Here is a 27,130-nt window from a genome sequence, read left to right on the forward strand (position 1 = left end):
GGGGTGCCACACCCTGTCACACACAGAGCAGGGCCGATCAGGGGGTTGGGATGCTGCACCCTGTCACACAGAGCCGAGGGGTGATCAGGGGGTTGGGGAGCTCCCCCCTATCAGGCACAGAGCAGGGCTGATCAGGGGGTTGGAGCACCTTCCCCTGTCACAAACAGAGCAGGGCGGATAGGGAGGTTGTGGCCCCTCCCCCTGTCACACACAGAGCCGCAGGGCGATCAGGGGGTTTGGGTGCTGCCCCCTGTCATGCTGATCCCGGTGCCGGGAGGCCTCGCAGCTCCGCTTAACCCCTTGCTGGAAGGCATGTTACCCTTTTACTATATAGGATAGAGGCCTGGTGCACTGGTGGGAGCCAGCTGGTTTGCCCTAAAGGGTGTCCTGGATCAGGGTGGGGGTCCCGCTTGGGTGCCTGGCCAGCCTGGGTGAGGGACTGATGGCTGTTTGCAGCTGGTCACACCAGCTTCAAGGTGGGGGTCCCCACTGGGGTGCCTGGCCAGTCTGGGTGAGGGGCTGAGGGCTGTTTTCAGGCTGGCGGGTGACTGAAGTTCCCAACCGCTCCTTTTTTTCTTTTTTTTTTTCTTTTTTATTCTGGGCCAGCTTTAGCTCTGAGGCTTGGCTCCAGCTCTGAGGCCTGGGCTGCTGAAAGCAGGTATCTGGTTTGTTTGGGTTCTATAATTGAAACACTGTTTCAACTCCAGCTCTGAGATCCCAGCTGGCTGAAAGCAGGTTTCTGGGGGTTTGTTTAGCTTCTATATTTGTAACAATGTTTCAAACTGCAAGCTCAGAGGCCGGCAGCGGCAGGCGGGGAATGTTGGAGTCCTCCATCACTGAAGCAAGTAAACCTCATGTTCGCTTCAGTGCCTGGCTGCCTGCCGCCATCTTGGCTGGCAGTTAATTTGCATATCGCCCTGATTAGCCAATGGGAAGGGTAGCGGAAGTATGGCTAATTACCATGTTTCTCTTTTATTAGATAAGATGATGCCCAATGGAAGGCCACAGCATCCCACACACCCGGTCACCTTTGTCTTCCTCCAAGGGGTGAGACATACTTCTGCAGGTAATGCATGTATTCTTCTGTGACATACTATATAATCAATGCACGTGCAAACGTTACTAGCCAACTCCCCCCAGAACAGTCCAGTCTTAGCGTTCACAGGGCTGAACACTATGTAGAACCTGCGATGGAGGAGGGATCACTCTCAGGATTCATTCATACCACGTGGGACTTGGCAAACAGTTTTAGCAAAGACTCTATTAAAGGAAGCTCCTCCTCGGTGTGGAAAGAGTGTGCTGACACGCTCCCTCCATAAACACTGTCTGTAAATGCCGCCAGCAGAATCTGTGGAGAGAGGTTTGCTGTAACTTTTCAATGAGCTGTGCAGGGCGTGGAACCAGTGTGAGGTCTGAGCCTCTAAGGAAAGCTCGCAGGAGGCAGGCTCGGGACACTGTCCCCCTTGTTATCACAGGGTGCCCTCTGCAAGGCAGGTGACATACTCTCCTGATGATGGGTGGTGGTTGCCAGGCAGCCCACAGGGGCTGGGTTCCCAGAGCAGCCTTTGGGTTCCCTCCACACCTCCCAGAGGAGGAGGGGAGAGATGGGGCACTCACTCGGGGGGGGGGGGGGGGGAGGGGAGGGGTTAGGGGGCAGAGGGAGTGTCACAGGACGGGGCAGGAAGGGGCAGGCAGGTGGTGGGCAACAGTGCACCAGAGTTTTCTAGGGAGTGGCCCACAGCCGTGGGGCGGTGGGAGGCATGGAAAAATTCCGAGGGAAGGATGTTTGATCCAGCCACCAGGTGTGCGGGCTTGTGTGCTTGTGGCAGGCTGCAGGCGGCCATCTCTGGGGCACAAAGCCTACAGCACCTGGTGTTCCCAGGTGGTCTACTATTTAAGTGCTAGCCAAGCCCAACCCTGCTTAGCCTCCCAAATCAGCGCAGTTCTGGCGCATTCCAGGTGGTGTGGCCCAATGCCCTGGCCTCTTGCTGAGCTGGTGCTCCCCCCTCCTCCCACCCTGCCTCCTCTGGTCCCTCTGCAGCACCGAGGTTTCTTCAATTCCCCCTGTTTCCGGTATTGGGTCCCCAGAGGCACGCTGGGGGCTTCCACCCGGATGAGAGACACCTCTCTAATCGAGGGGTGCCCTCTGTAAGATGGCAACAGTTTCCTGATTGGGGGCCATTGTTGGGGAGTGGCTCACCTGTTGCAAGAGTCATTCCTGGGGTTCACTCCACACCTCCACGCAGAGGAGGGTACAGGCAGGACGCTCACCAGCATTGGTGGTAGGGGTGGGGGTGGGGGAGTATCAGAAGACAGGAAGGGGCTGCAAGATGGCCTGCAGCAGCACCCCAGGACCCAGGACTGCCCGTCTCTGGGGCACAAAGCCTAAAGCACCCAGTGTGCCCAGGTGGTCTCCATTCGACCACTACCCAGGCTGGCCCTGCTCAGCTGCAGGAATCAGATGAGAGGGGTGTGTTCAGGGCGGTGGCGAGAGCCTCACTCCCGCCAGGGGGCCTCTCATGGGATCCTGCTGGCCTGCCAGGGCCCCTGTACCCCGTTTCCCATGGAGTTAGTATTAACCCTGCTCCTTCCGCTGCACAGGGGACTGGGCTGGAAATCACAGGCCGCCCTTGTCTTTAAGCCACTTTCCAGGGTCCTGGGGACTCTGCAGTGGGCGGGTCAGAGCGGGGCCTCCTTCAGCCTCTCCCCCAGAAGCCGGGGGGCCTGGAGGGCCCTGGCAGCGGCTGAGGTTGCTGGACCGATTTCCCCTGAAATGTTGCCTCCAGATGGGGAGGCAGCCCGGGAGCCTGCCACCTGGTGGCCACCTGTGCCCTCTGTTGGCAGAAGCCCATCGTGCATGCGACCATCTGCTCCCTCCCACGTTCTTCCCATTTGCCCCAGCAACCTGGCGCTTCCCCGGATCTAGACCCCTGGACCCTGCACGTGCACTGTGATGGCAGCACCCTTTCCCCCTTTGTAAAAGGTAAGGGACGATGGCCTGTTTATCTCTGTGGCGGAGTCCCGGGCACCTCTACGAAGGCACTGTTTGGGTGCTGTCTGGGAGACAGTCCTCATGGGCAGGACGCTGTGTTACCCTCCCAACGGGCCCTGGCGATGCCACACCTGCGTGCGGGCCTTTCGGAGCCGGGCAATGCCAGCCTCCCCAGCCTGCGCCCTTGCTCGGTGCCATGTCTGTGGGATCCAGGGTCAGTCCGCCAGCACCAGCCCTGCCCGCTGCTCACACTCCCTCGAGGGCAGGCCGCCCATGGACGGTGAGGAATAGGGGGCCTCCTCCGGGTTGGAGCAATGGCACCTAAAGCTGCTGCAAATACCCACCTCCAGGGTCCTGTGTGAAACAGTTTTCGTTTCTCTTGAGCAGCATGTAGGCGTGGACTGGCCTGAGCCTATGGGGAGCATTTTAACGTAACAAGAAACTGCTACACTGACTTCCACAGGGGAGTGTCCCTTGTTGGCCTCTGACCCAGGCCACACTGCCTGCCCTTTGGCTGACCCCTTTGGGACTCAGCTCCCTGCAGGCAGAGCCCTCTGAGGCAGGCACAGAGGGCAGGCTGCTGGTCCCCCACCCACCCGGCTGTCACGGTGCCCCTCAGCCCAGCTGTGCACTCAGCCTCCCCCCTGGCCCAAGGTGGGCCAGACAGGCAAATGGGGGCCGGGGGGACATGTGGGGCCTGAGTCTGAGGGGCTCAGGTGGGGGGCCCAGAGCCTGCAGCCAGCAGCCTCATAGTCCCAAACAGCGAGGGACTTGACATCTGTCCTGTGCCCCTTGCCTGCCACCGTCCTCAGTGAGGGCCCCCCACCCTCCGGTGCCTCCCATGTCCCCTCCTGTCACTAGTTCACCGTCCTCCTTCCCAGCCACCTGGCCTCTCTGCCCTCTGTGCTGCCCCCGAGGGTTCTGCCTGCAGGCGACGGGCCTCAGGGTGGCCAGCTACAAGGGCAGGGTGTTGTGGCCTTGGGCAAGTCACTCACCTCTGGACTTCAGCTGTGAAACCCACTCTTGCCTGGACAGGGCTCAACCTCCTACTTGCCTGTCCGGCCCAAGTCCCCCCTCTCCTCCTGGTCACCACCCAGGCCTCACCGTGCCCATCCCCCACAGCAGCCGGAGTGACCATCAGAAGCCCACCATTTCCCCAGGTCTTTCTTGCTCCCACACACCTGGAGTCAGTCGGCCCAGGCCCAGCCCAACCTGGACTCTCCTGTGGAGACTCTGTCCTCAGGCCCTCCCCTCGTCAGGCCTCCCTCCCGGGCCAAGAGCTGCCTGTTCTCTGAGCCCACACCTAGCTCTCTGCTCGAACGGGACAGTCTGTCCCTGGACATCCAGCCACAGGCCGACCTGCTCCCCGAGGCAGCCTCTGTCCTCAACAGGGCGTCTGTTCTGGACTCCCCGTGGGGCATGAACTCCAGGCAACTCTTCAAAGCTGCCTGGCAGGGCCCTCAGCGTCAGGACCCTCTCATTCAACATTGTGGCTGAGAGATTCTCCCGCAGTGTTGCCTGCATTCTTTTTCGTGGCCGAATATTGTTCTATACAATGTTGTGTGTGTGCACTGGAGGTGTATGTGTGTTTGTGTGCATGCTGTGTGTCTAGTAGTATGAGGCACACAGCCCTTTCATTGTCCTGGCCCAGTGGTCGGCAAACTGAGGCCCCTTGAGTGTGGCTCTTCCACAAAATACCACGTGCGGGCGCGCACGTACAGTGCGATTGAAACTTTGTGGCCACACTCAAGGGGCCAAAGAGCCGCATGTGGCTCGTGAGCTGCAGTTTGCCGACCACTGTCCTGGCCCATCAGTGGGTTCACAAGAAGTTGTGGGTGTCTGTTGACACGGCCCCATCTGTGCCTCCTGCACCTGTGACCCCTTGCTGCACGGGAGCCCCTTCCCACTGAGCCTGGGCAGCTCTTCTCCAGAGGCCTGAGGCTGTGAGGACGTCACCATTGCTGTCATGATAGGGTAGATGGTGAGGGCCCCCTGGGTGGTACAGTACACAGTCAGGGCCCCTGCACTGCCCCAGAGCCTTGCCTGGGGCCCTGAGTGGGCTCACCCTGTCCTAGGCCTCCTCGGGGGTAAGCACCACCTCAGCCAGGAAGAGGAAGGGGAGGGAGGGGAGGGGAGGGAAGGGAAGGGGAGGCTCTCTAACACCTGGACCAGCAAACATGCCCAGCACTCGGCCCTCAAAAAGCATTACTTCTCATGCCAGACTGCACATGGGGAACTGAGGCCTGGGCAGGGCTGCGGCTGACAGTCAGGAAGGATGGACTAGGTGCCAGGTCATTCTTTGCTCCTTTTTGTCCAGCCAAACTGTTTGCCAGAGCAGCCTCCAGGGACCCATCCTGGGATAAGGGCCGAGGTACAAACCAAGGCAACACCCCAGGCCCTTTGCTGACGCAGCTCTTCAGCTGTGGAGACAGTGTGAGCGAAGGTTCTCTCCCCGTGGCCTCGGCCAGGAGGCGCTGAGAGCTGGAGGCTGAGCCCTGGTGTAGATGAGTCTCTCCCACCACTGGGCCTGCATGTCTTCCTCCCGCCCATGGGAGCCCTGCCAGCAGCCTCGTCTGTCCTACACTCCCACTCGGCTGCAGCAGGGGCATCCAGTCCCCGTCGATCCCAGCTTCCTCTCTTGTCACATCGGCAAAAACCAGACTGTAGTCTCACTGGGGCCTCCCAGGGCTGTGGGTTCGAGTGAGCGTCTGCTCTCCTGCAGGAGGTGCACATCACATCTTTGCAGAAGGAAGGAAAAGTGGGAGGCCCAGGCCCAGAGGGGACAAGGGCATGGCAAGGTGGCCCAGCTGGGGAGGGTGGCATAGTCTGGGGTGGATGGTCTGGCTCCTCGGCCCACATGGGAGAGGGTCTGGGGGAGGGGAGAGGCTGTTGGAAGGACGCACCAGGCTCTGCGAGGAGGCTGTCTGTCCTCTGTCCCCAAGCTGCTGCCTTGTCCACTCACCTCCTAGACGGCCCCAGGAGCCCCACTGCTGTGGACACAGGGCTGAAGGAGCACAGAACGGCGCACGTGGGGAGCCGAGCAGGTCCTTCAAACACACGTCTCCACAGGGTGGCACTCAAGGAGGCCAAAACGCATTTAATGAGGGCTAGTCCCCAGGCCCATGTCTTCAGACACCACTCGGTATTGAAAATCACATGGAAATTTGCCACTTAAAATATATTTGACATTTTGTTATCTTACAAAGGGCAGACACCCCTACACAGGGGGCTCCTTCCTACCAGGCCCCAACCCCCCAGGACCCCGTGCAGGCAGGAACTGGGCGGCATGGCACCGCGGGGCAGAGAGCTGCATGCAAGGCACACGCATGGACGCATCACTCCTGACACACGCACACACATACATACCACCCCAGCAGGCAGGCCCCAGCCCTGCTCAGAGCCTGGCACAGCTGCCACACAAACGTACCACATTCATGTACCTGTTCAGAGGGACAAATACACACATGGCCTCCCACACACAATCACTCACTGCTGGAGGTCAAGGACTCACATACGTGTGTAGACATCACTTCACACCTAGGCACCCGGAAGCTTCACCCACACACACTCCACGTGGACACGCTCAGAGCTGAGGGTCCGGAGACTCCTGAGCCAGCTGTGCTGGCATTGCTGGCTGGTGTCCATCCTGAGCACTGTGCCCAGCCATACAACTTGGTGAACATTCAAACCAACGCCCTCATATAAAACACACAAACACTCCCCTACAGATAAGCACACACATAACTATGTGCGTGTGTATATATACCTGCACACATACATACCATGTATCTATGTTATCATCCCAGATCCACACACAGATTGTCCTATGCACACATCTGTACAGCAGCATCGTGTATGATGCACCCACCCGTTCATGCACTTACCGGCAAAGCTATCACTGCATGTCTCATTTGAACACAGATGAGAAATTCCACATGAACCCACACACTTGACGCCCACTCTCTCAGCCACACACACTCCTGCCGGCGTGACCTTCCCACAGGAGGCCCGAGGCCAGGTCTTCAGCCACCCCCAACTCTGGGCCCTCCTGGTCCAGGCTACTGAGAAAATTCTTGGAAATCCCACTGCCTGGGAGGGCGAGGGTAGGAGCAGTTTGGAACACACACCTGCTCAGCACAGACCACACACCAAGTACACACACATGAATGCACGGACACACACTTGTTACATGCCACATGCACTCACATGTGCACAAACACCCCCACTCACCTGTGTGCGGAACGTTCAGTGGGTTAACATACTCTCCACACACCAAGCGTGAGCACACCCCCTCGCACTCTCCCAGGGGCCATGTGAACCGTGCTCTGCACATACCATAGCCCCGCCCAGCCACCCTCCATCCTCAAGTGCATTAAAGAGGGAGACTATTTTGGTCTTCAGCACAAGCAATAAATAAATACAGGGCAGGGAGGAGAGGGCAGACGAGTAAAAACACAGCCTCTGCCTTTGGCAAGAGAAGACAGGCAGCGAGGGGCTGCTCCCTGCAGGGTCTTGAGTTAAGTTGCCTGCCATGGGCCCCTGAGGGCACAGCTGAGCAGAGTGCACCTGGTCACCCCAAACCACCAGGACCTGGATTCCAGGGCCTCTGGGCTTGGCGCTGGATGGAGTGAATGGAAGGCTGGCCTACCCAGGCCCCAGCTTCTCCCTGTCTCCAGAGTCCCACTCCCTACTTGCATGACCTTGCACGCTGCCTCAGTTTCCCACTTGGGCCCGAGTCCCTGGTGCCTTCAGGCTTTGAGCTGTCGTGGGGGCACAGGTTGGAGCAGCCAGGGCAGGCAAGCCCAAGAGCCACTGGCTCTCTAATACTGACTTCCTTATGGGCCTGGTCACTTGGAGGGCAGCGCACTGAGTTGTCCTGGGAAGGCACCTGGCTGTCCCGGGGTCCAGGCTGCTCTGCCCTCCCCAACACCCCCCTAGCCCAGCTGGCTTCTCCGCCAAGAAGCAACCTGCACTGGGCAGCTGCTGGTCCAGGTGCTGCTTCTGGGTCAGCAGAGCCTACAGCCCAAACCCCTTCCTGGGTGTGTGTGCCGCTCCTGACTCTCAGCGAGAGGTCGCATCTCTCTGAGCACTGGTACTCTCTGTTCAAGCAGGGCGCAGCCTGGCTGCCACTCATGGGCTCCACCCTGCTGCCCGGAGTCAGGGGGAGCACCATCAGCCTGGCCTCTGCAGACAGAGGGGCTGTGGGGACTGCATGGTGGTGTCGGGGAGGGGTTCAGGGGAGTCCTAGACCATGAGGAACTGAGCTAGACCACTCCTCTGGGCCTCACGGGGTGGGGCTGCCAGGTGCCCTCCCCAGGAGCACCCACTCCTGCGTGTTTGCAGAGGCCCCTCTCTGTGGAGGGTGGGAGCCCGGGCAGCAAAGGAGAGAGCAGCAAACACGAGGACCCCAGGGCGCTGGGGGAGGGGACCCTCCGTGGCAGGCAGGGCTCACATCCGACCCTGAGGGGCACCTCTAAGTGCAAAGTCGAACTCCAGAAACCAGTTGTTCTGTCCCAGCGCCCGCCTCCATGACCCCGGGAGCCTCGTGAGCATTAGCACGGCCTGGTTTTTCCACCACAAAAGGGCCCTGGCCCAGCCGTGTGCACAGGGGTCACAGCGCGGGCGGCCCTGGCCCTCCAGCCCCAGGGAGCCTGGCGGAGCCTCCGCCCACTGCCTGCATCCAGGCAAACAGTGGAATTCTCTGTCTCCTTTTTTGTAGCCCATGAATTAAAAAAAGGTTTAATCACATGTTAATTCTTTTGTAAAGAGTGTTCCTCAAACTGAGACTGAGAAAGTGGAGACCCCTGATTTCTTCCCAAGTTAAAACAAGCGGGTGCCTGCAGCCAGCGGCCTGCACCAAGGGGGGGCGGCTGTGGAGCCGTTGGGGGTGGCCTGCAGCTCTTCCCTCAGGCAGACGCACCAGCCCCTGCAGCGCGGCCCGGAGCCTGTGTGGGCCTCTGAGGCCAGGGACATCCACTCCTGCCACCCACGCTCCTGCCGGCCTCCCAAGACCACTGTGAAGCCTGAAGCATCTAACATGCGACTGCGTTGGCCACCTTTCAGAGGCTGCCCCGTGGCCCACGGCCACTCATATCTCCGACTCCCGCCGGTAGGGCCGCGGCTCCAGAGCACTGCTGCTGGCCGGGGGCCTGGCGAGGCCGAGCCTGGCCTGAGGGCCGCCCGCCGGGTCGTCCTCGGCCGCGTCCTCCTCGTCAGGGCTCAGGAAGGCCAGCTCGTTCTCGTAGCAGAAGGAGCTGGTGCCGGGCAGCAGGAACTTGTTCTCCGCCAGGTCCCTGGCGCTGCAGCGGGGTGTGGCGGGCACCTCGTAGGTCTTGTGGAAGCGCGAGTAGTCGATCTTGTACTGGTTCTTCTCCTCAAAGAGGACGGGCTCGAAGCGGTGGCCCCAGAGGATCTCGCTGGCCAGGTAGGAGCTACGGGCCTGCGTGGTCATGGCCGTGGCCTCCACCATGCCCTCCAGGATCACCACGATCTCGAAGTCATCCGCCTCCAGGTCCTGCCGGCTGATGCCGAACAGCGGGCTGGCCTCGTCGATCTCGTGCAGGATGGTGATGGGCGACACCAGGAAGATGCGGTCCAGGCCCTTGTCGAAGCCCACGTCCATGTCTAGCTGGTCCAGCGGGAGGTACTCGCCCTCCTGCGTGACCCGGGGCTTGATGAGCTGGGCCCGCACGTGGGCCTCCACGATGTGGCTCTTGCGCAGGTTGCCCACGCGCCACATGAGGCAGAGCCGGCCGTCCCGCAGCGCCACCACCGCGTGGTGGCTGAACAGCAGCGTCTGCGCCCGCTTCTTGGGCCGGGCCATCTTGGCCATGATGGCGCCGATCATGAAGGAGTCGATGATGCAGCCCACGATGGACTGCGCCACCACCATGAAGACGGCCACGGGGCACTCCTCCGTCACGCAGCGCAGCCCGTAGCCGATGGTGGTCTGTGTCTCGATGGAGAAGAGGAAGGCGGCCATGAAGCCGTGGACTTGCAGCACGCAGGGCGGGCGGCCGCGGGCCTCCGCTGGCTCCAGGTCGCCGTGAGCCACGGCGATGACCCAGAAGATGACGCCGAAGAGCAGCCAGGAGGCGAGGAAGGCCAGCGAGAAGAGCAGCAGCATGTAGCGCCAGCGGATGTCCACGCAGGTGGTGAACATGTCAGCCAGGTAGCGCTGTGACTTCTCGTCCATGTTGGCAAACTCGATGTTGCACTGGCCATTCTTCTTGACGAATCGGTTCCGGCACCTGCGCCGCGTGTGCACCTTGCCGTTGCCGAAGCCATTGGTGCCCGACATTGTGACCAGGTGCAGCCCGTCCTCTGACAATGACACGATGCTGTAGGGGATGGCCTGGCCAGCGGCGGTCATCCCGGGCGGGGGGAGGTCCTGGTTCCTCGCCCCACGCCGGCTCCCAGAGGGGCAGCTCCTGCAACAGAGAGGACAGCGGACGTTCCACACAGGCCCAGGAAACAACCTCCTCCCCCCGCCCCATCTCGGTCCCCAGGCGTTGCTGGACCCCGCCCGAGCTGGCACACGCAAGGCGCTCACGGTGCTCACCGCCTGCGCGAGCCGCTCCTCACACACAAGGAGGGCAGGCCACACACTCAGCAGATGCTCCCAGTCATCCAGTCAACAGCCCCAGGAGCAGCTGCTCCCTCTGATGGAGATTCAGAGGCTGCGTGGCCTCCCCGAAGCCATGCAGCCCATAAGCAGAAGAGCTGAGGTTCAAACCACTCTTATCTAACGCAGGGCTTCCCGTCATGGGGCCCAGGTCCTTCTGGGGCCTCATCACCTTCCCCCCCTAACCCGCCACCTCATCATGGGTCTGAGGAGCTGCGGCCAGAGGCCACAATGGTAGGTGCTGCTTCTGTCTGGGCCAGGAGGCAGGGAGCCGGGGCTGGGGATGCCGGGGGGGGGGGGGGGTGCCAGGGTCAGGGTACACAGATTTTGGCAGGAGGCTACCAGATCGCTGGGGGTGTATTTGTGTGGCCCGGAGACCTTGAAGGACGTGCAGCAGGTCATGGCGACTCCACCTGAGGCTCCGAGGTGGGACGGAATCGCAAGAACAAAGGCCAGAGAGCCCAGCCTGGCGCTGCTCCTGGCTACTGAGCGGCCTCACACCTGGCCTGCGCCCAAGCAGGTGGGCACCTGGGACCCACCTCAGCCATGCCACACAGGCCTGGTACCCCTCACCTGCTGACGCTCCTCCTAAAACCACACAGAGAAAACCTGTTCACACCCACCCCCCTTTCAGAGCTGTCCAAAGTCACCCTGACACTAAGGAACAGAGAGCGTGGAAGCCCGGAGTCCAGTCCAGTCCTCAGCCTCCCTGCCCTCCTGGTGCCGTGTGTATGCACATGAGCACACGTGTGTGAGATGCTCAGGCGGGGAGCCCCTCACAGGCTCTCAGTAAACACAGCACACAAAGCCCCAGAAGAGGACCTAGGAAGAGAACCCAGCACCACACACTTGCCCAACGGCCCAGGGCACTCCTCATACACAAACACTGGCTTGGCAAGAAGGCTGGGCCGTGCTGTGGTCGTTAGGGACTCCATTCAAGACATGTGGGATGATCCCCTGGCCAGCTGAGCAGTGGTTAGAGCATCAGCCCTCGGCTGAAGGGCCTCAGATTCGATTCCAGGCAAGGGCACGTACTGCAGTTGCAGGCTCCATCCCTGGCCCCCATTGGGCTGTGTGTGGGAGGCAACCAATCAATGTGTCTTTCTCACATCAATGTTTCTCTGTCTCTCCCCCTCCCTGCCACTCTCTAAAAAAAATCAATGGAAAAATTATCCTGGGTGAGGATTAACCAAAACAGAAAGAAATGCAGGAGGCTGTCCTCACCCAGGGCTATGCAGGCCTGTGTGGCACTTGCTCAGTGGGGGCACTTAGTTAAACCAGATAACAAATGGAATTATATGTGTTTTGTTGAAAAAGGCCTTAGCAAACAAGGAAGCCAGCTTCCCATTTTACAGATGGGGAAACTGAGGCTGAGACTCATCCCAAGTCACAAAGCAACTTACAGACTGGGATGAGATGGTAAAGAGAACAGGACCAGAGCCATTGTCGGCAGATGCCCAGGCTGGTCAATGAGGGTCTGGGCATTGCTGGGAGAAAATGGGGGCGAGACACTGGGGTGTGATACCTGGACCAGAAAAGGTGGGGTGACTTCCACACCAGAGACAGCAGTGAAGCGAGCTTAGCCGGCAGAGAGTAGGCAGTGCAAGACGGACCCAGAGCCCTGAGGAGGTGAGGCCCCAGCAGGGTCAGCATCAGAACACAGCCTCTGAGCACCCAGCACACTCAACCTACTGCTCAGGCCTGAGCTGGGGTTTTAGAGAGGCAGCTACCACAACCCATGGGAGGGGCCCGAGAGTCCCTGGGAAGGGCCTCTGGACAGAGCAGATCAGGCCACGCCCCATCCCCTGAGGCTCCAGACACCTCCCTCAGGTTAGATGGCAGCCAGGAGACCAGGACAAGGCCTGGGCCCACACTCCCAGATGCCAAGAACGCAGTGACTACAAGGGCCAATGGAGGAGGCCCCCAGGGGGCAGGCTCAAGGTCCCCACCCGCAGGGCCCCTTCAGAGGTGCAGACATAGTCATCAATGCTTACCCAGTGTTTACTACCCACCAGGCACTGCTCTGAGAGCACTAATCCCTACAGCAACATTATGACTATCACCCCATTTCCCAGGTGAGGATACTGAAACTCAGAAAGATGAGTCCACTTGCCCAGGGTTACAGCCTTCGCACAGAGTGCTCCCTTGAAATCTCATGTGGATGAGACACACAGACAGCCCAAAGCTCAGCACTGACCAGCGGGGAGGCCCACACCAGCCCCTCCCACAGCCATGCAGCCTGAGAGTGTCCGGGGAGGGGGCACTCGCAGCCTCAAGTGCTGCAACTGGAGGAACCCTTAGAGGCCACTGAGTTCAGGGAAAGCCAGAGTGCAGCTCACACACCTCTCCAGCCTGTACATCACCAATCTGTCGCGGGCCTCACTCACTGTCCCGGAGCAACTTCAGACTCTGCTGGTCCATTCACTGGGTATCAGAGTTGGCCCAAGAGCTTAAAAAATCCAACCTTCCATTTGAAGACGGGGAGACTGAGGATCTGAGAGAGGCTCCCTTTCCCAGTCACACAGGAAGTGAGGCCAGCGGGTGCGCCACGGGCACTGGGAGCTGGGGGTGCAGAGGCAGGGAGGGCATTCCAGGTGGGAGAAGGGTCAGGCAGGGACATGCTGGCCACTCAGGGGGCCGTGAGGAGGCTGAGGATGGCCAGGAGTGGGCCTGGAGGAGACAGAGGCTGGAGGGGGCATTCCCATCCTCACATCTGGGAGACGATGAGCCCTTGCACAGAAGCACATCTGCAGCCACATGCCCGCCCTCCACTTCTGCCCGCCGTGTGCCCCCAAGTCCTGCAGATGTGCAGGTGAGCACAGTGCAGGCTTCCTGGGCCGAGGCCTGGAGCCCAAGGAGAGAAGGAGCAACGTGGAGCTGCATATGCGGAGGCTGGGGGGGCCAGGCTCTGCCCACTTCCTGGGCCTCACCATTCCAGGGTCACTGCCCAACAGCCAACCTCCACCAGTCGTTCTGCCCAACAGCTCTCAGCAGGTGGGAAGGCATGCCTCAGAACAGCCTTCCATCAACTGGCAGGCAGCTCCCTGCCCCCACGCACACTCTGGATCCTCAGCCAGGCTGAGCTCCCACTGCACCAGCCATGACTTTGTCAAAAATACATCCCAAATGACTCCTGCCCTTCCAGGTCTCACTTCCTTACTCCCCTCTGGTGCTTCTTAGCGTCCCCAGCCACTAAACCACCTGCACGGACCTGGTCCCTGGGTTCTCCCTCGCAGGCTTCAGGCGGTGTCCCCTCCAGGAGGTCCCACACCACCAATGGCCCACGCAGCTCCTCTCCTCTTCCAAACCTCCGCCCCCCCTTCCTCTCCCACTTCTCTTCCCCTCATCACCTCTTCTTCACCCCCCTCTTCTCTTCACCCTCTCCTTTCCCCTCCTCCTCCCACTCCACATGGGGGGTCTGTTGGCACCCTGACCCCTTCTCCAATTGCCCAGCCAGAAGCCTGCCTCCTCCCTCTCCTTCAGTCCCCAGATCTACTCCCTCGCCCAGTCGGTCCTCTGTATTTTACCTCCTGAATTCCCACCGCCACCCACCATCTCCAGGCCCACGGCCACCCTCCTGCCCAGGCCCCTCCTGCCAGGACACAGCAACAGGCTCCTGATGGATTTCCTTGTGGCCACCCTCTGCCCCATGTCCTCAAACCCCCAAACCACAGCTAAAGGGGATGTTTAAAATCTTCCCATCCACCAGTGCTTGGCTGAAAGCTACTAGTTCCATGAAGCTCTGGACCTGGTTCTCCTATTAGGGTCCGAAGGTCCCACCTCTGGCCAATCTCAGAGGCCAAGAGGGGCTGATGCAGGCCCGGCACAGAGAGAGAATCCAAGAAATTCTCACTGACTAGACCAGTGGTCGGCAAACTGCGGCTCGCAAGCCACATGCGGCTCTTTGGCCCCTTGAGTGCGGCTCTTCCACAAAATACCAACTTCTGCGCATGGGCCACGAAGTTTCAATCGCACTGTACGTGCGCGCTCGCACGTGGTATTTTGTGGAAGAGTCACACTCAAGGGGCCAAAGAGCCGCATGTGGCTCGCAAGCCACTGTTTGCGGACCACGGGACTAGACAAAGGAATGAGGGGGTAAGGAGCTGAATAGAGAAACAGATGAGGAGATGGATAGATCAATGAATGAGGAGACAGGTATATGTACAGACAGGTGGCCGAGCATATGGATGGATAAACGGGACTGACAGATGAGTGGATGGGCGGGTGAGTGGTAACCAGAGAGATGGAGGAGTTAGGTGGGTGGAAAATTATTGAATGGGTTGGGTGGATAGATTAGTGAGTGGAGAAATAGGTGGATGAGTCAATGGATGAAAGGATACATGGGTGGTTGGGCGAGTTGAGGAGTGGCTGGGGGATGGTGGGGAATGAATAGTTGGGAGATGAGTGAACACATGGATAAAAAGATGGCCGGATGGGCTGGGTAGGTAGGCGGGTAGTTGGCAGATGGAGGGAGGACATGTGGAACTAGTGGATAGGTACTGGAGGAATGAGAGGCTGAGCAGGTGCGTGGAGGGATGAGGAGGGAGATGGATGGATAGATGGGTGGGTGCACAGATGAGTGTTGGGCTGGGAGGACTAGGTGGACAGGTGCACATCAGTGACCTTAATCTTACCTCTTGATTCTATCTTCTAAGTAACAGTGCTGAGTGGGCACGTGCTATCTCCAAGGCTGCATTAGCAGCAGCTGCCATTTCCCCAGCATCAGCTAGAGATGAGTCAGTGGCTAGAAGACCCTAAAGGTAACAAAGCAAAGCCAAGTTAATATAGATGGTGCTACTCTTGCCAGAGAGGCTTCAAAGTCAGGAATTTCCACATGCTCCCACTTTCCTGCTTGCTTCCCCCAGGGCCCCTGGGAGGAGGAGTGGCCTCCCATACCTCTGGTGCCCCACACCTTCCCAGCAGGTCAGCCTGTCCATGACAAACTGTCAGAACCAGAGAAGGCAGAACAGAACAGGTCCCACCACAGTGACAGCCGATAACTGCTGAGCGTCTATGGCATCCAACACTGTGGTAGGTGATTTGCAAACATCAATTCATGTCATCCTCACAACAACCCCACAAGGTGGACACTATTGTTGTTCCCATACTTGAGAGGTAGTTAATGTGGGAACACTCTTAAAGTTACAGAGGAACTCAGGTCCCTAGCCTGCGCTCCTAGCCACCACCTGAAGGGTCTTCCCAAAGTCAATCACAGGGCTGACCTATCAATAGATGGGTGGGTAGATTATGTATGTATGTATGCATTGATAGATGGATGGATGAATAGACAGATGGCTGAATGGCTGGATGGATGATGTGTGGATGGATGCATTATGAATGGACGGATGATGGATCGCTACGTGTGTAATTGGGTAAATGAGAGGGGGGTGGATGAATAGTTGGATGACTGGATGGATGGATTAGATGGATGAATAACGGGTGGACGAGGGGTGGATTATAAATGGGTAGGTGGGTGTGTAAATGGATGGATGGGTGATTATAGATGGATGAATTATGGATGGCTAGGTGGGTATGTGGATAGGTAAATGAATGGGATGGATGGATGAATGGATGGCTGGATGGATGATGGATGAAGATGGATGGATAATGGATGGATGAATTATAAATGGATGGGTAGATAATGGATGGATGGATTATGGGTGGGCGTGTGGGTGTGTGGATGGGTAAGTGAATGGATGGGTAGATGGATGAATTGGTAAATGGATGGATAAATTATGGATGGGTATGTGAGTGTGGGAATGGATAAATGAGTGGGTGGGTGGATAGATAGGTAAGTTGATAATGGTGGATAAGTAGGCAAATATGAATAGGTGAGTAGGTAAATATATTTTTAGGTGAATGAATGGATGGATGAATGAGGTGGTTGGGATAGATAAATAACCTTACCCCCCCCCCAAGTGGGCCCACACTGTGCCCCACCCTGGGAGCTCAGCTCCTGGCTTTAGTTATTCCAACCTTCACGGCCCCGCCCTGCAGGAGAGGTGAGTCTCCCTATTGAGCAGAGGGAGACACTGAGGCTGAGAGGGTGCCACTTGCCCCAGGTCACCTGGAGCGGGGATTCTGAGCAGAGGAAGTGTCCCTCACAGGGTAATGAGAGAGAAAGACGGGGGGCCCAGGGGCCAGAGAGTCCTTGCTCCAAATTCAAGACCTGTCCCCTCCCCCTCCCCACCCCCCACCCACCCCCATCCCGCCAGTGGCTGGCTGTGGGCCTCTCCCTGTGTCTCAGCCTCCTCGTCTGCAGAATGGAGAGACGCCACCCACCTCGGGAGGCTGTCAAGGAGGTAAACCGAGGCCCTACCCCAGTGGTTGCCACACAGCGGACCCAGAGTGAGTGCCTGAACTTTGTGCAGGATTGTCTGTCCAGGTCAGGGAGAAGGGACAAGGGTGGAGGTATGGACAGCCTGCCTCTCCCCACTTCAGACTGGTTACCTGCCTCTCAAACCCATTCCTGACTCCATTTCCTCAAGTTTCCAGACATACAAACCCCGTCCGTCAGGTCTGTCCTTACCGTGAAACTGAGGCGCAGGGAAGTGACTTGCCGAGATCACAAAGCAAATGAATGAGTGGCAGCTTGGAGACAGAATACAGGCCTCTGGACACCCTGCCTGGTGCCTTCCCTGCCCACTGCGTGTGTGCACTCAGCTCCGGCACCTCTGGGTCATGGCCACAGTCCTGGACAGGGTGGTCTGGGTGTGGGACAGGGCTTGCACACAATAGAAGGGCAGCCTGAGCCACGACAGACCAGACTGGCTCCTGACGTCCCAGCAGTGAGGGCAGGGCCTGGGTGGGCCCTGGAGCCCCTGTGCCTCCCTGCCAGCACCAACCTGTCAGCAAGGCTGGGCCAATACCCCCGGGGACAGGGCAAGGCACTTCCCCTTCCGGAAGCCCAGCTTCCTCCACCACAAAATGGGCTGATGACAGGCCTCCCAGGGGACGCCAGTGCCATTCACTGCGATGGGGGAGGGGGGGTGCTCTGGGCACAGGGCCTAGCACAGCATGGCTCCGAGGACAGTCAGCTGTCATCATAGCATCATGACACCAACCTTCCTTGGAGAGCAGGGCCCAAGGGGCCAGAGAGTCCTTGTCCCAAATCCAAGACCTGTCACCTTTCTCTCAGCCCCCGCCCCCCCGCCCAGGCTCCTATAGGCCTTTCCCTGTGCCCCAGCCTCATCTGCAGAATGTAGAGACCCCACCCACCTCAGGAGACTGTCAAGGAGGTAAACTGAGGCCTGGTCCCAGGGGGTGCCACGCAGCAGACCCAGAGTGAATGCCAGGGCCTCTCTGTGCCCCCCGAAAGGGGTTTCCGCTCTAACACTGGCACAGGCAGCTCCGAGCAGAAATAGGATTCCCAACGGGATTGAAGCGGGCACATGCCCGACTCCCACCAGCCCCAGCGATGCTCTCCAAACGCCACGGCAGCAGCTAAGCCAGAGCCGTGAATTCCATCTGCTCAGTGGCCGCCTCGGCAGTTGCTCCTGTGCCTGGGCTGGTGCTGGCCACGCAACCACAGTGCCCATGACCCCCGGGCCCTGCACCGTCTGGGGTCTGGGGACCAACATTGGACATATGAACCCAGTGACAGGCTGTGCCACATGGCCAGGAGGGTGGACATCTACCCTGAGTCCTGTGGGGAAGCCAGGTCTGGCCCAAGGGCAGGCGGCAGGTTGGGCCAGGCACCAGGGAATGTTTCCGGGAGTATTTTTATCTTGAGAACATCCTACTCTGAGGGCGGGGCAGGGGGAGACAGGGTGTCCCTGGCCCCAGGTCTGAGAGCAGCAGAGGACAGAGCTGCTGGGTGCTCTCCACTGAGTGGCTGTGACAGTGTCTCCCCGCCTCTGGGCCGTCCTGTTCCTATTTGCCAACGAGGGGATGGCCCTTCCAAGTCCAACATTTCAGGACTTAAAGGGACTAGGGGGCGAGAGGGGCGAGAGACACAGAGGGGGCGCCCTTGCCATCCTGATAACAGAAGGAGGAGGTGTACTGAGTGCATGCACAGGCCCTGGGGCTGAGGCTTACAGACAGGGAAAGGAACTGAGGCTCCAAGAAGCCCTGGATGCGTGTTCATGAGCTTGAACTTAATCACAGGGAAAGTCTGAAAGTGTGAGCTCTGGGGCAATATGGCTGGGGGTCCCATCTTGTCTTTGTCTCTTCCTTGTGTGACCCTGGGTAGGTCACACAGCCTCTCTGAGTGCCAGTTTTCTTACCTGTAAAATGGGATCAATCATGGTACATATCTCAGAGGGTGACGATGGAGTTGCAGCAATTAATACAGGAAGCTGACCAGCTGGGAACCTCCTGGCCCCCACCCCCTCGCATCATCTCATCTCTTAGCCTGGCTCATGCCCTGGAGGCCTCAGCTGACCCTCCCTCCAGGCAGGAAGGGATGAGCAGATGGACAGAGGACTCCAGGGGAGGAGCCCAGTGAGCAAAGGCAGCGTGGCTCCTATTTCCCTTACGGTAGCAATTTTTCAAGCTTCAACCTAATGTGAGTCTCAGACATTTCCTAAGCACCCAGCATGTGCTTGGGAGAGCAAAGACGTGAGATTAAGTAACTAGAAACGTCCTGAACCAAAGAAGACCATGAGTAAATAGGCTAGAAAAGTTGCCAACATAAAAATACGTATGATGTTGAAGCATCCATCTTATATAAAAACTGCTGTTTGAAATTTTAACCCTGCTATTCTGGCTTCTGTAAATGCTTGCTTAAATAATACGGAAAGTAAGACTACTCCCATTCCAGAGAGGCCGTAAACTCTGCCCCAGACAGAGTTGTCAGTGCTGGCACCAGGCTAGGCCTTGAGATAGGGTCTCACAGCTCCTTCCCAGCTCACAGGCCTTCTTTCTCAGAAGGCCCGGAAGTCTCATTCCAAATTTGGGAGACAAAGGACTGGAACAAGTATAAATAGAGAGAGTTTCCTCCATGTTGGGGGGGCCCAGAATTTGAAAGACACATTTTTCTCTGGGCCTGCACATAATCATAATTAAAATGTAACTCCCGTTCTCTAAGCGTGACTTGGTTTTTTTCCGGTCTTCTGTAACAATGATCATTATCAAAACCCACCATAAACAAAATAAAAGGTATCAATGTTTTGTTTGTTTGATGTGTTATAAAAAAAAAGATTGATGAACTTAATAGACAAAGGGTTCTTATAAATCAATGAGAGAAAAGGACACACAGAAGTGAACAGATGGCTAGGGTTGGGCTCCCCACGAGGGTCATGTTCCTCAGGCAGCGACGTCTCAGGAACATCCACACTTTAGAGCAGGGGTCCTCAAACTACGGCCCGCGGGCCACATGCAAATGCAAATATTGTATTTGTTCCCGTTTTGTTTTTTTACTTCAAAATAAGATATGTGCAGTGTGCATAGGAATTTGTTCATAGTTTTTTTTTTAAACTATAGTCCGGCCCTCCAACGGTCTAAGGGACAGTGAACTGGCCCCCTGTTTAAAAAGTTTGAGAACCCCTGCTTTAGAGCCTCAGTGTAAGCTAGTCCCTCACCGGAAATGCCTTGTTCTGCCCTCTGGAACTCCATGCATCCTTCAAGCGTGAAGGATGCCTCCTCTATGAAGCCTTCTAGGATTTCCTTGGTTCCCCAGTACTCCTTGCTAAGTCCCCACAATACGTTTCTTGGGCCTCTGGAACCAGTGCTTGGCTTCGGTGAGTACCTGGCACAGCATCAGAGATTATCCCAGATTTCAGGGCGGGGGGGAGGGGTGCCTAAACACCTTGAACAGAGGAGAAAATCAGGTACAGAGATGGAATGGTGTGCCTAAGGCCTCCAGTCTGTGAGCCACCCCTGAGGGCCTCCCCCTGCCCCCAGGTGTCCCACCTCTGGTCCCTCCACACTCCAGCTGCCTCCTCCCTAAGGAGCCCACCAGGCCTGCCTTGTCCCTGATAAGAAAGGCCCCCCCCCTTCGGGCTGCATCTTATATAATAAAAGCCTATTATGCTAATTAGGCTAATATGCTAATTGGTCTCGGTCAGCCGTTCAATCAATCAAAGCATGATATGCTAAGGTCACTCAACCACTCACTATGACATGCACTGACCACCAGGGGGCAGACTCTATGACCAGTCATTTAGCTTGCCGCTGGGGTCCACTGATCAGGACTGAGTGAGACTGGCCGGAAATGCCCTGGAGCCCTCCTGGGGTCCCTCCCCAGCTGGCCAACCTCCCTTGTCCCTCCCCAGCCCCAATCGTGCACAGGTGGGGTCCTTAGGCCTGGCCTGTTCTTTCTTACAATCTAGGCCCCTCCAGGGATGTCGGAGAGCCGGTTTCTGCCCCATCCCACAGGCCAGGCTGAGGGACCCCACTGGTGCACGAATTCATGCACTGGGTCTCTAGTGTCTTTATAATGGGCCTGACCCACTGGGAGGCCCGTCCAGGCCAAGATCAGGCAGGACCAGGCCTGAGTCCCAGCCTCTGTGCCCCAGTGACCCAGAGGCTCAGCTGAGGAAACACAGGGACTGTTGTTTCAAGTTCCCTGTTCCTTTCCTCCTCATTTTGTAATCTTGGCTTCATTTGGGGAGCAGGAAATCCACTGGGAGAGCTGACAGGCCTCTGAGGGCCCTGGGCCCACCTGCTTGGGCAGGAGGCTGAGTTCTGCCATCAGGAGTCCAAGGAAATAGAGTGACCCGACACTCCCCTAGGGCTCCCGGGAGAACGGCCAAGGCCGCCACCTGCTCACCAGAGCCACACTCACAGCCGCGCACTCAGCAGATGCCCAACAGCCTCTGCTCTATGGGGACATGGTGTTGGGCCTATATTCCATGGGGCCAGACGGACAGAAGCATGTTGAGGAGGAAAGAACCAAAGGGACTCTGGGGACAGGAGACCTCCCGAGGGAATGTGGGAAGTGCCTCTGGAACAGCAGGGACGGAGGCGCTGAGGCTGCAATGCCGCTGTGTTCAAGGAGCTGAAGAAAGAGCAATGGCTGGAGCTGAGGGCGCCCGGGAGGGGAGAGCAGGTAAGGGAGCAGCTCCAGCCCAGAGGACAGTGGGACGCACAGCCAGCAGGTGCTGGAGAGCCTGCTGTGCCCCAGGAACCACACTCAGAAGAGACGCCGCCCCCTTCCTGCTTTGCCCGATGCCAGCCCCTGCCCAACGCCCTCTCTTCCTCTCTTCCCTCAGGTTCCTACGCTCCTTCCATCCCACCTCCAAGCCCCAACCTGTGCTCGCCCCGGTCCTAGGCCAGGTCATTCTGGGGAGCAATCCCTATCCCTCCGAGTCTCCCCCAGGGGCCAGGGCCTGGGTCTGAAACCCTCAGGATCCTGCCCCTCTGACCCGAGAGCCTCGAGGCCTGGCTGCGAGGTGGTGGAGGGGATGTGGTCCGGCCCAGGCGGTTTCAGGCTCATCTTGTCGTGGGGCCTCGTGCTGCCCGGGCCGTCTCCTTTGTCTGACAAGAGTCGCCTCTGGGCCCTGTTCCATTTGCTCCAGGAAAAAGCAGTGGCTGGGGGACTGGATGTCCACGACCTCGTTCCCTTAGTCACTGCTCATCACCTCAGAGCCCCCTGGAGTCCTGGGGAGCCCAGGGGGCAGGACAGGTCTAAGGGGCTCCCGGCCACGACTCAGGATGGTGGAGTGGCAGGTGCCCAGTGCCGAGCGAGTCTAATCCATGACGGGGGTCCAGTGTCAGTGCCTCGGGGTTGGAAAGGCCGGGGTGGGGAGGGGGGCTCAGCGCGAGGCAACTGTGAGACATCACCCGACCTCCCCGACTGGACCTGCTGCGGGACATATAACTCCTGCCTGGTGTGCTTCATCCGCAACTGCCACGTGGTGGCCTGGGAGCAGCTTCCCCCAGCACAGCCAGGAAACTGAGGCACAGGCCATAGCCGAGGGGCCTGTGCTGGCCCAGACACCGTGAGGGCTGCCCGAGGGGCCTGGAGGCAAAGCCTGGGGGTGTGGGTGGGTTTGGCAGGTGGTACAAGGCAAACAGGACTGTGGGTCTCCAACACAGCTCAGCACATCCTGGGGCCCAGGACAGAGTCCGGGCTCTGAGAGCTTGATGGGGAGACACGGGAACCCCCTCTGCACATGTGCTGCCCCCTCTGCGATGGAGGGAGGCAGCAGAGCCCCCAGCCTGACACAGGACAGCGGCCGGGCCTCTGCTCAGTCTCACTGTCAAAGGCGTTAGTGGGCAGCAGCACGCTCATCGCTGTGTCACGTTCTGAAATGCTGTGTCAGTATTTCACATTTCTGCTTCCCTTTGTGGCCCTGGGCAGCTTCTCTCACGCATTCACAGATGCCATGCTGAGCAGACGGACATCGAAAACACCCCAGCCGAGCAGATGGAGGCCAGGCCTCACCCGTCCAATGGGGGTCACCTGGCCCTCTCACTGGTTCGTTCGTTTGTTCATTCACTCATTCATTCATTCATTCCACAGCACTACGTCCATGCCAGGCCCTGGGTAAGGCACAGTGTGAACCAGGGGGAAGCCCCTGCCCCTTCGTGCTCAGGACAGATGGGAGGGAGACGGACATTTCAGAAGAAAATGAGAAGATGAAGAAGATGCAGGCTGCAGGGGCACTGTGGACCACGGGGAGTGGGTTCTGCTGGCGGGAAGGGCCCGGGCCTGGAACAGGAAGCAGCTCCAGCAGAGGCTGTCGGGAAGGAGCTGTGTCCAAGGGGAGAGAGTGAGCAGGAAACAGGGGAGATGAGGTCTGAGAGGGGCAGGATGGGGTCTCGCCTGTGACTCTTCTAACTGTCCCAGGTCAGGCCCTAGCCAGTTTGGCTCGGTGCATAGAGCGTCGGCCTGCGGACTGAAGGGTCCCAGGTTTGATTCTGGTCAAGGGCCTCCCAGTGGACCCAACGCCCTCTCTTCCGCGCCTTCCCTCAGGCTCCTCGGCTCCTTCAACCCCACCTCGAACATGCCCAAGTTGTGGGCTCGATCTCCAGTAGGGGGCATGCAGGAGGCAGCTGATCAATGGTTCTCTCTCAACATTGACATTTCCCTCCCTCCCTCTCCCTTTTCTCTCTGAAATCAAATATATATATATTTAAAAAATAAAAATGTCCTAGGTCAAACCCAGAGAATCTTGGGAGTCTCCCCAGGGCCCAGGGCAGGAGCATGAACCTGAGGAACTTTCTGGAACACAAGGGAGGGTAGTGAGGGCATCACCCTGCCAGGCATCACCTCTCTTTCCTGAGGGAGGTGCCGGCCTGCTCGGTGTAGTTTAGGTGAGGGACACCCTCTGCTCGAGGGTGACCGAAGTGAGGCTCTGAGCCCACAGCTGCCTCTCGCTGACCTCACCCCACAGGCCTTTGCAACCCGAGGCTATGACACTGGACCCCGTCATGGATTAGACATGCCCGCACTGGGCGCCTGCCACGTCCATTCCTGCAATCCTGCCTCTCAACAGAGGCAAGAGACTGACTCAGAGAGGGTGAGCACCTTGCCGAGGGCCACACAGCCAGCCCACAGCAGGCTGGGAGGGGAAATGGGAACAGAGACCTGGACCACGTCTGCTCAAATGCCTCCAGGCGTCTCAGGACCGCCTCCTCGGCCTCCCAGCGGAAGGGTTCCTGTGACCTTGAGCCACAGGACCTCTCTGTGCCTGTGCCCCGGAGAATAAGGTAAGTTTGGGGGCACTGGTCTGGAACAAGGGGTCTGAGCAGCAGGTCTAGGGCCGCGCAGCTGGGGTCCCTGCTGAAAGGCCCTGGAAACCTTTCTCAAGCCTGAAGCACTTATTTAGCACCAACAACCCCATGAGAGGCTGCCTGGGTGCCTCCTGCCCCAAGAGAAAGAGACAGGGTAGAGAGATAACCCTCCTCAGGAAGCTGGGCATCCTGGGGGTGGACACCTGTGGGCAGGGCACCGACCACCTTCCCCTCCCACACATGTGCATCTGCCAGTGGAGGGACAGGGAGGTGTGAGGGGGGCAAACATGGGTCCCTCCTGTGCGAGGAGGTATGGGAGGCAGGCGTGGGTCCTGTGTGGGGAGGTATGGGGGGCAGGCGTGGGTCCTGTGTGGGGAGGTATGGGGGCAGGCGTGGGTCCGGTGCGGGGAGGTATGGGGGCAGGCGTGGGTCCTCCTGTGTGGGGAGGTATGGGGGGCAGGCGTGGGTCCTCCTGTGTGGGGAGGTATGGGGGCAGGCGTGGGTCCTGTGTGGGGAGGTATGGGGGCAGGCATGGGTCCGGTTTGGGGAGGTATGGGGGCAGGCGTGGGTCCTGTGCGAGGAGGTATGGGGGGCAGGCATGGGTCCAGTGTGGGGAGGTATGGGGGCAGGCGTGGGTCCGGTGCGGGGAGGTATGGGGGCAGGCGTGGGTCCTGTGTGGGGAGGTATGGGGGCAGGCGTGGGTCCGGTGCGGGGAGGTATGGGGGCAGGCGTGGGTCCGGTGTGGGGAGGTATGGGGGCAGGCGTGGGTCCTGTGCGGGGAGGTATGGGGGCAGGCGTGGGTCCTGTGTGGGGAGGTATGGGGGCAGGCGTGGGTCCGGTGCGGGGAGGTATGGGGGCAGGCGTGGGTCCGGTGCGGGGAGGTATGGGGGCAGGCGTGGGTCCTGTGTGGGGAGGTATGGGGGGCAGGCGTGGGTCCGGTGTGGGGAGGTATGGGGGCAGGCGTGGGTCCTGTGTGGGGAGGTATGGGGGCAGGCATGGGTCCTGTGCAGGGAGATATGGGGGGCAGGCGTGGGTCCTCCTGGACCTGGTCCCGGCCTCCATGTGCTCCACCTCGCCCAGCCTCCATTCTGAGGCACACAGTTGTGCTGCTAACCGAAGCCTCGATATCCATGCTGGTCAATGGGTTTAATCCCATCGCCTCCCTGGTGCTGTTGGGAATGAATGGAGGTGGCGGATGCAAGGTGACCAGGTCAGGTCCAGTGCCCAATAGGTGCTCGAGTGTGCACCGTCCTTGCACGAGCACGCCGCGGAGGTACGATTCCTGTTCTGCCAGGAGGGCCAGGGGTGTGTGTGCACCTGGCCCCAGTGTGCATTTCCCCAGAAACAGACTTGGGAGTCAAAGATTTGGGAAAGGTTGTTTGGGAGGTGACCCAGGGAGACTGAGGCAGGGGACGGTGACAGCCAGGCCAGGGTGGCTGGGAGTGCCTCTCCACACGGGCACTGAGCCTCCCGCCCCCTGGTGCCTGCACCTGCGCACCTTCACTACCCCCTCAGAGTGAAGCAGCCCATGGTGCTAGGGAGGGCACAGTGGCCCGGTGGCCACTGAAGGCAGAGGCAGTGCTGGCAGCTGGAGGAGGTGCCGTGCAGAGATGAGGGTGCAGGGTGAGGTGGCCACCTGGCATCACACATGTGTGGTGTGTGGGTGTGTGTCTGCATGTGCAGCAAGTGCCAGCTGTGTGCTCCTGTAGAAACACATGGGCATGTGCGTGTGTACCCGTGCTGAGCCTGTGTCCTCACCAGGACAGATCTGCACCTGCCTTAGTCCTGGTGCCAGACACTCTGGGCCAGGTCCCTGTGTGTCTGCTTTTGCACACATGCATGTGCATGTTCAACTTGTGTGTGTGTATATAGCTTGGCACGTGCATACACACATGTGGTATGGCACATGCATACACATGTGTCCAAGCTGTGAGCATGTGCATGTACCACAGTCCCTGACCCAACCTGGCAGTGGAGATGGTCTGGTCGCCTTGGCAATAAGGCAGGAGCTGGCTAGGCTGGGTCGGCTTTGGTTCAAACCCCAGAACCCACCGAGGCTGAGAAAGAAAAGGTGCTGGAGGGCGGGGCAGGGCAGGCTCAGCCCCTGACTATGCTCATGCTACCCTCCCACCCCCACTGGCCCCTGCCATTTCCGTTCAAGCTGAGGGTCGCTGGGAGCTGGGGCACCGGCCTGACTGGCTGAGTGTCCCCAGTGTAGAATCCACCTCGGAGGACAACAAGCAGGGCTGGGGTGCCTCCCACATTCCCCCAACTCCCCCAGCTCCATCTCCCTGACTCTGCAGGAGGGCCTATTCCCAGACTCACTGAGCCCCAGAAAAAGGCACCCCAGACACCAGGCTCCTGGTAAACCGAAGTCACCTTCCCTGGACAATTAACGCTCTAATTGCCCATGCTGCCCCCTGGCTAGTCCATTAGCCCAGACCTCAGGATGATTTATTCACGAGCTCCCATCTCCCCGACCCCACGGCCAGCTCATCAGCCTCGCTGCCTCTGCCGGGAGGGCCAGACCCGCAGACACTCCCCCTTCATCTCACTTGAAAACGCTGCGTCCTATTTATATTCATCAGACAGAGCGCACGAGGATGAGAGCACTGTGCCTGCTGCCCACGGCGCGCCCCAAGGTTCCGGCTTTCGAGGCAGAGTCCGTGCTGGAGAGCCTGGGAGACCCTCTGCTCCTTGTTACAAGGGCTTTTCCTTGACCGCCTCACTGTCCTGGGAAAGTCTTGTAGGAAAGAGTTGCTATTATTCCCATTTGCCAGATGAGGAAACTGAGGTTCAGAAAGGTGCCATGACTTACCCAAAGCCAACAGCCTAGAAGAGGCTGAGGTGGGGACTACTGCTGCGCAGGTGGCCCCGGGCCTGTGCCTTTACTT

The 27,130-nt window shown here is 58.9% G+C and overlaps 1 protein-coding gene across 4 annotated transcripts in view; it reads right to left on the minus strand.

Moving 5' to 3' along the window:
* Window positions 1–6,063: 6,063 nt before the first annotated feature.
* KCNJ12 (potassium inwardly rectifying channel subfamily J member 12) overlaps window positions 6,064–27,130 on the minus strand; it is a 38,971-nt gene continuing 17,904 nt past the window's right edge. For 2 of the 4 annotated variants that reach the window (XM_070394267.1, XM_070394268.1), the window contains exons 2-3: window positions 15,251–15,370; window positions 6,064–10,422 (exon numbers count right to left, since the gene is read on the minus strand). In XM_070394267.1, coding sequence (XP_070250368.1) covers window positions 9,081–10,364 — 1,284 coding nt within the window. In that variant the 5' untranslated portion in view covers window positions 10,365–10,422; window positions 15,251–15,370 and the 3' untranslated portion in view covers window positions 6,064–9,080. Of the gene's footprint in view, window positions 10,423–15,250; window positions 15,371–17,145; window positions 17,229–20,137; window positions 20,222–27,130 lie in introns of those variants that run through there. The other 2 variants (XM_070394271.1, XM_070394269.1) reach the window with 2 other exon arrangements.

This window comes from Myotis yumanensis, unplaced genomic scaffold, assembly GCF_028538775.1.
Source record: "Myotis yumanensis isolate MYYU_CA2020_CCGP unplaced genomic scaffold, mMyoYum1.0.hap1 SCAF_16, whole genome shotgun sequence".
NCBI classification, from domain to species: domain Eukaryota; kingdom Metazoa; phylum Chordata; class Mammalia; order Chiroptera; family Vespertilionidae; genus Myotis; species Myotis yumanensis.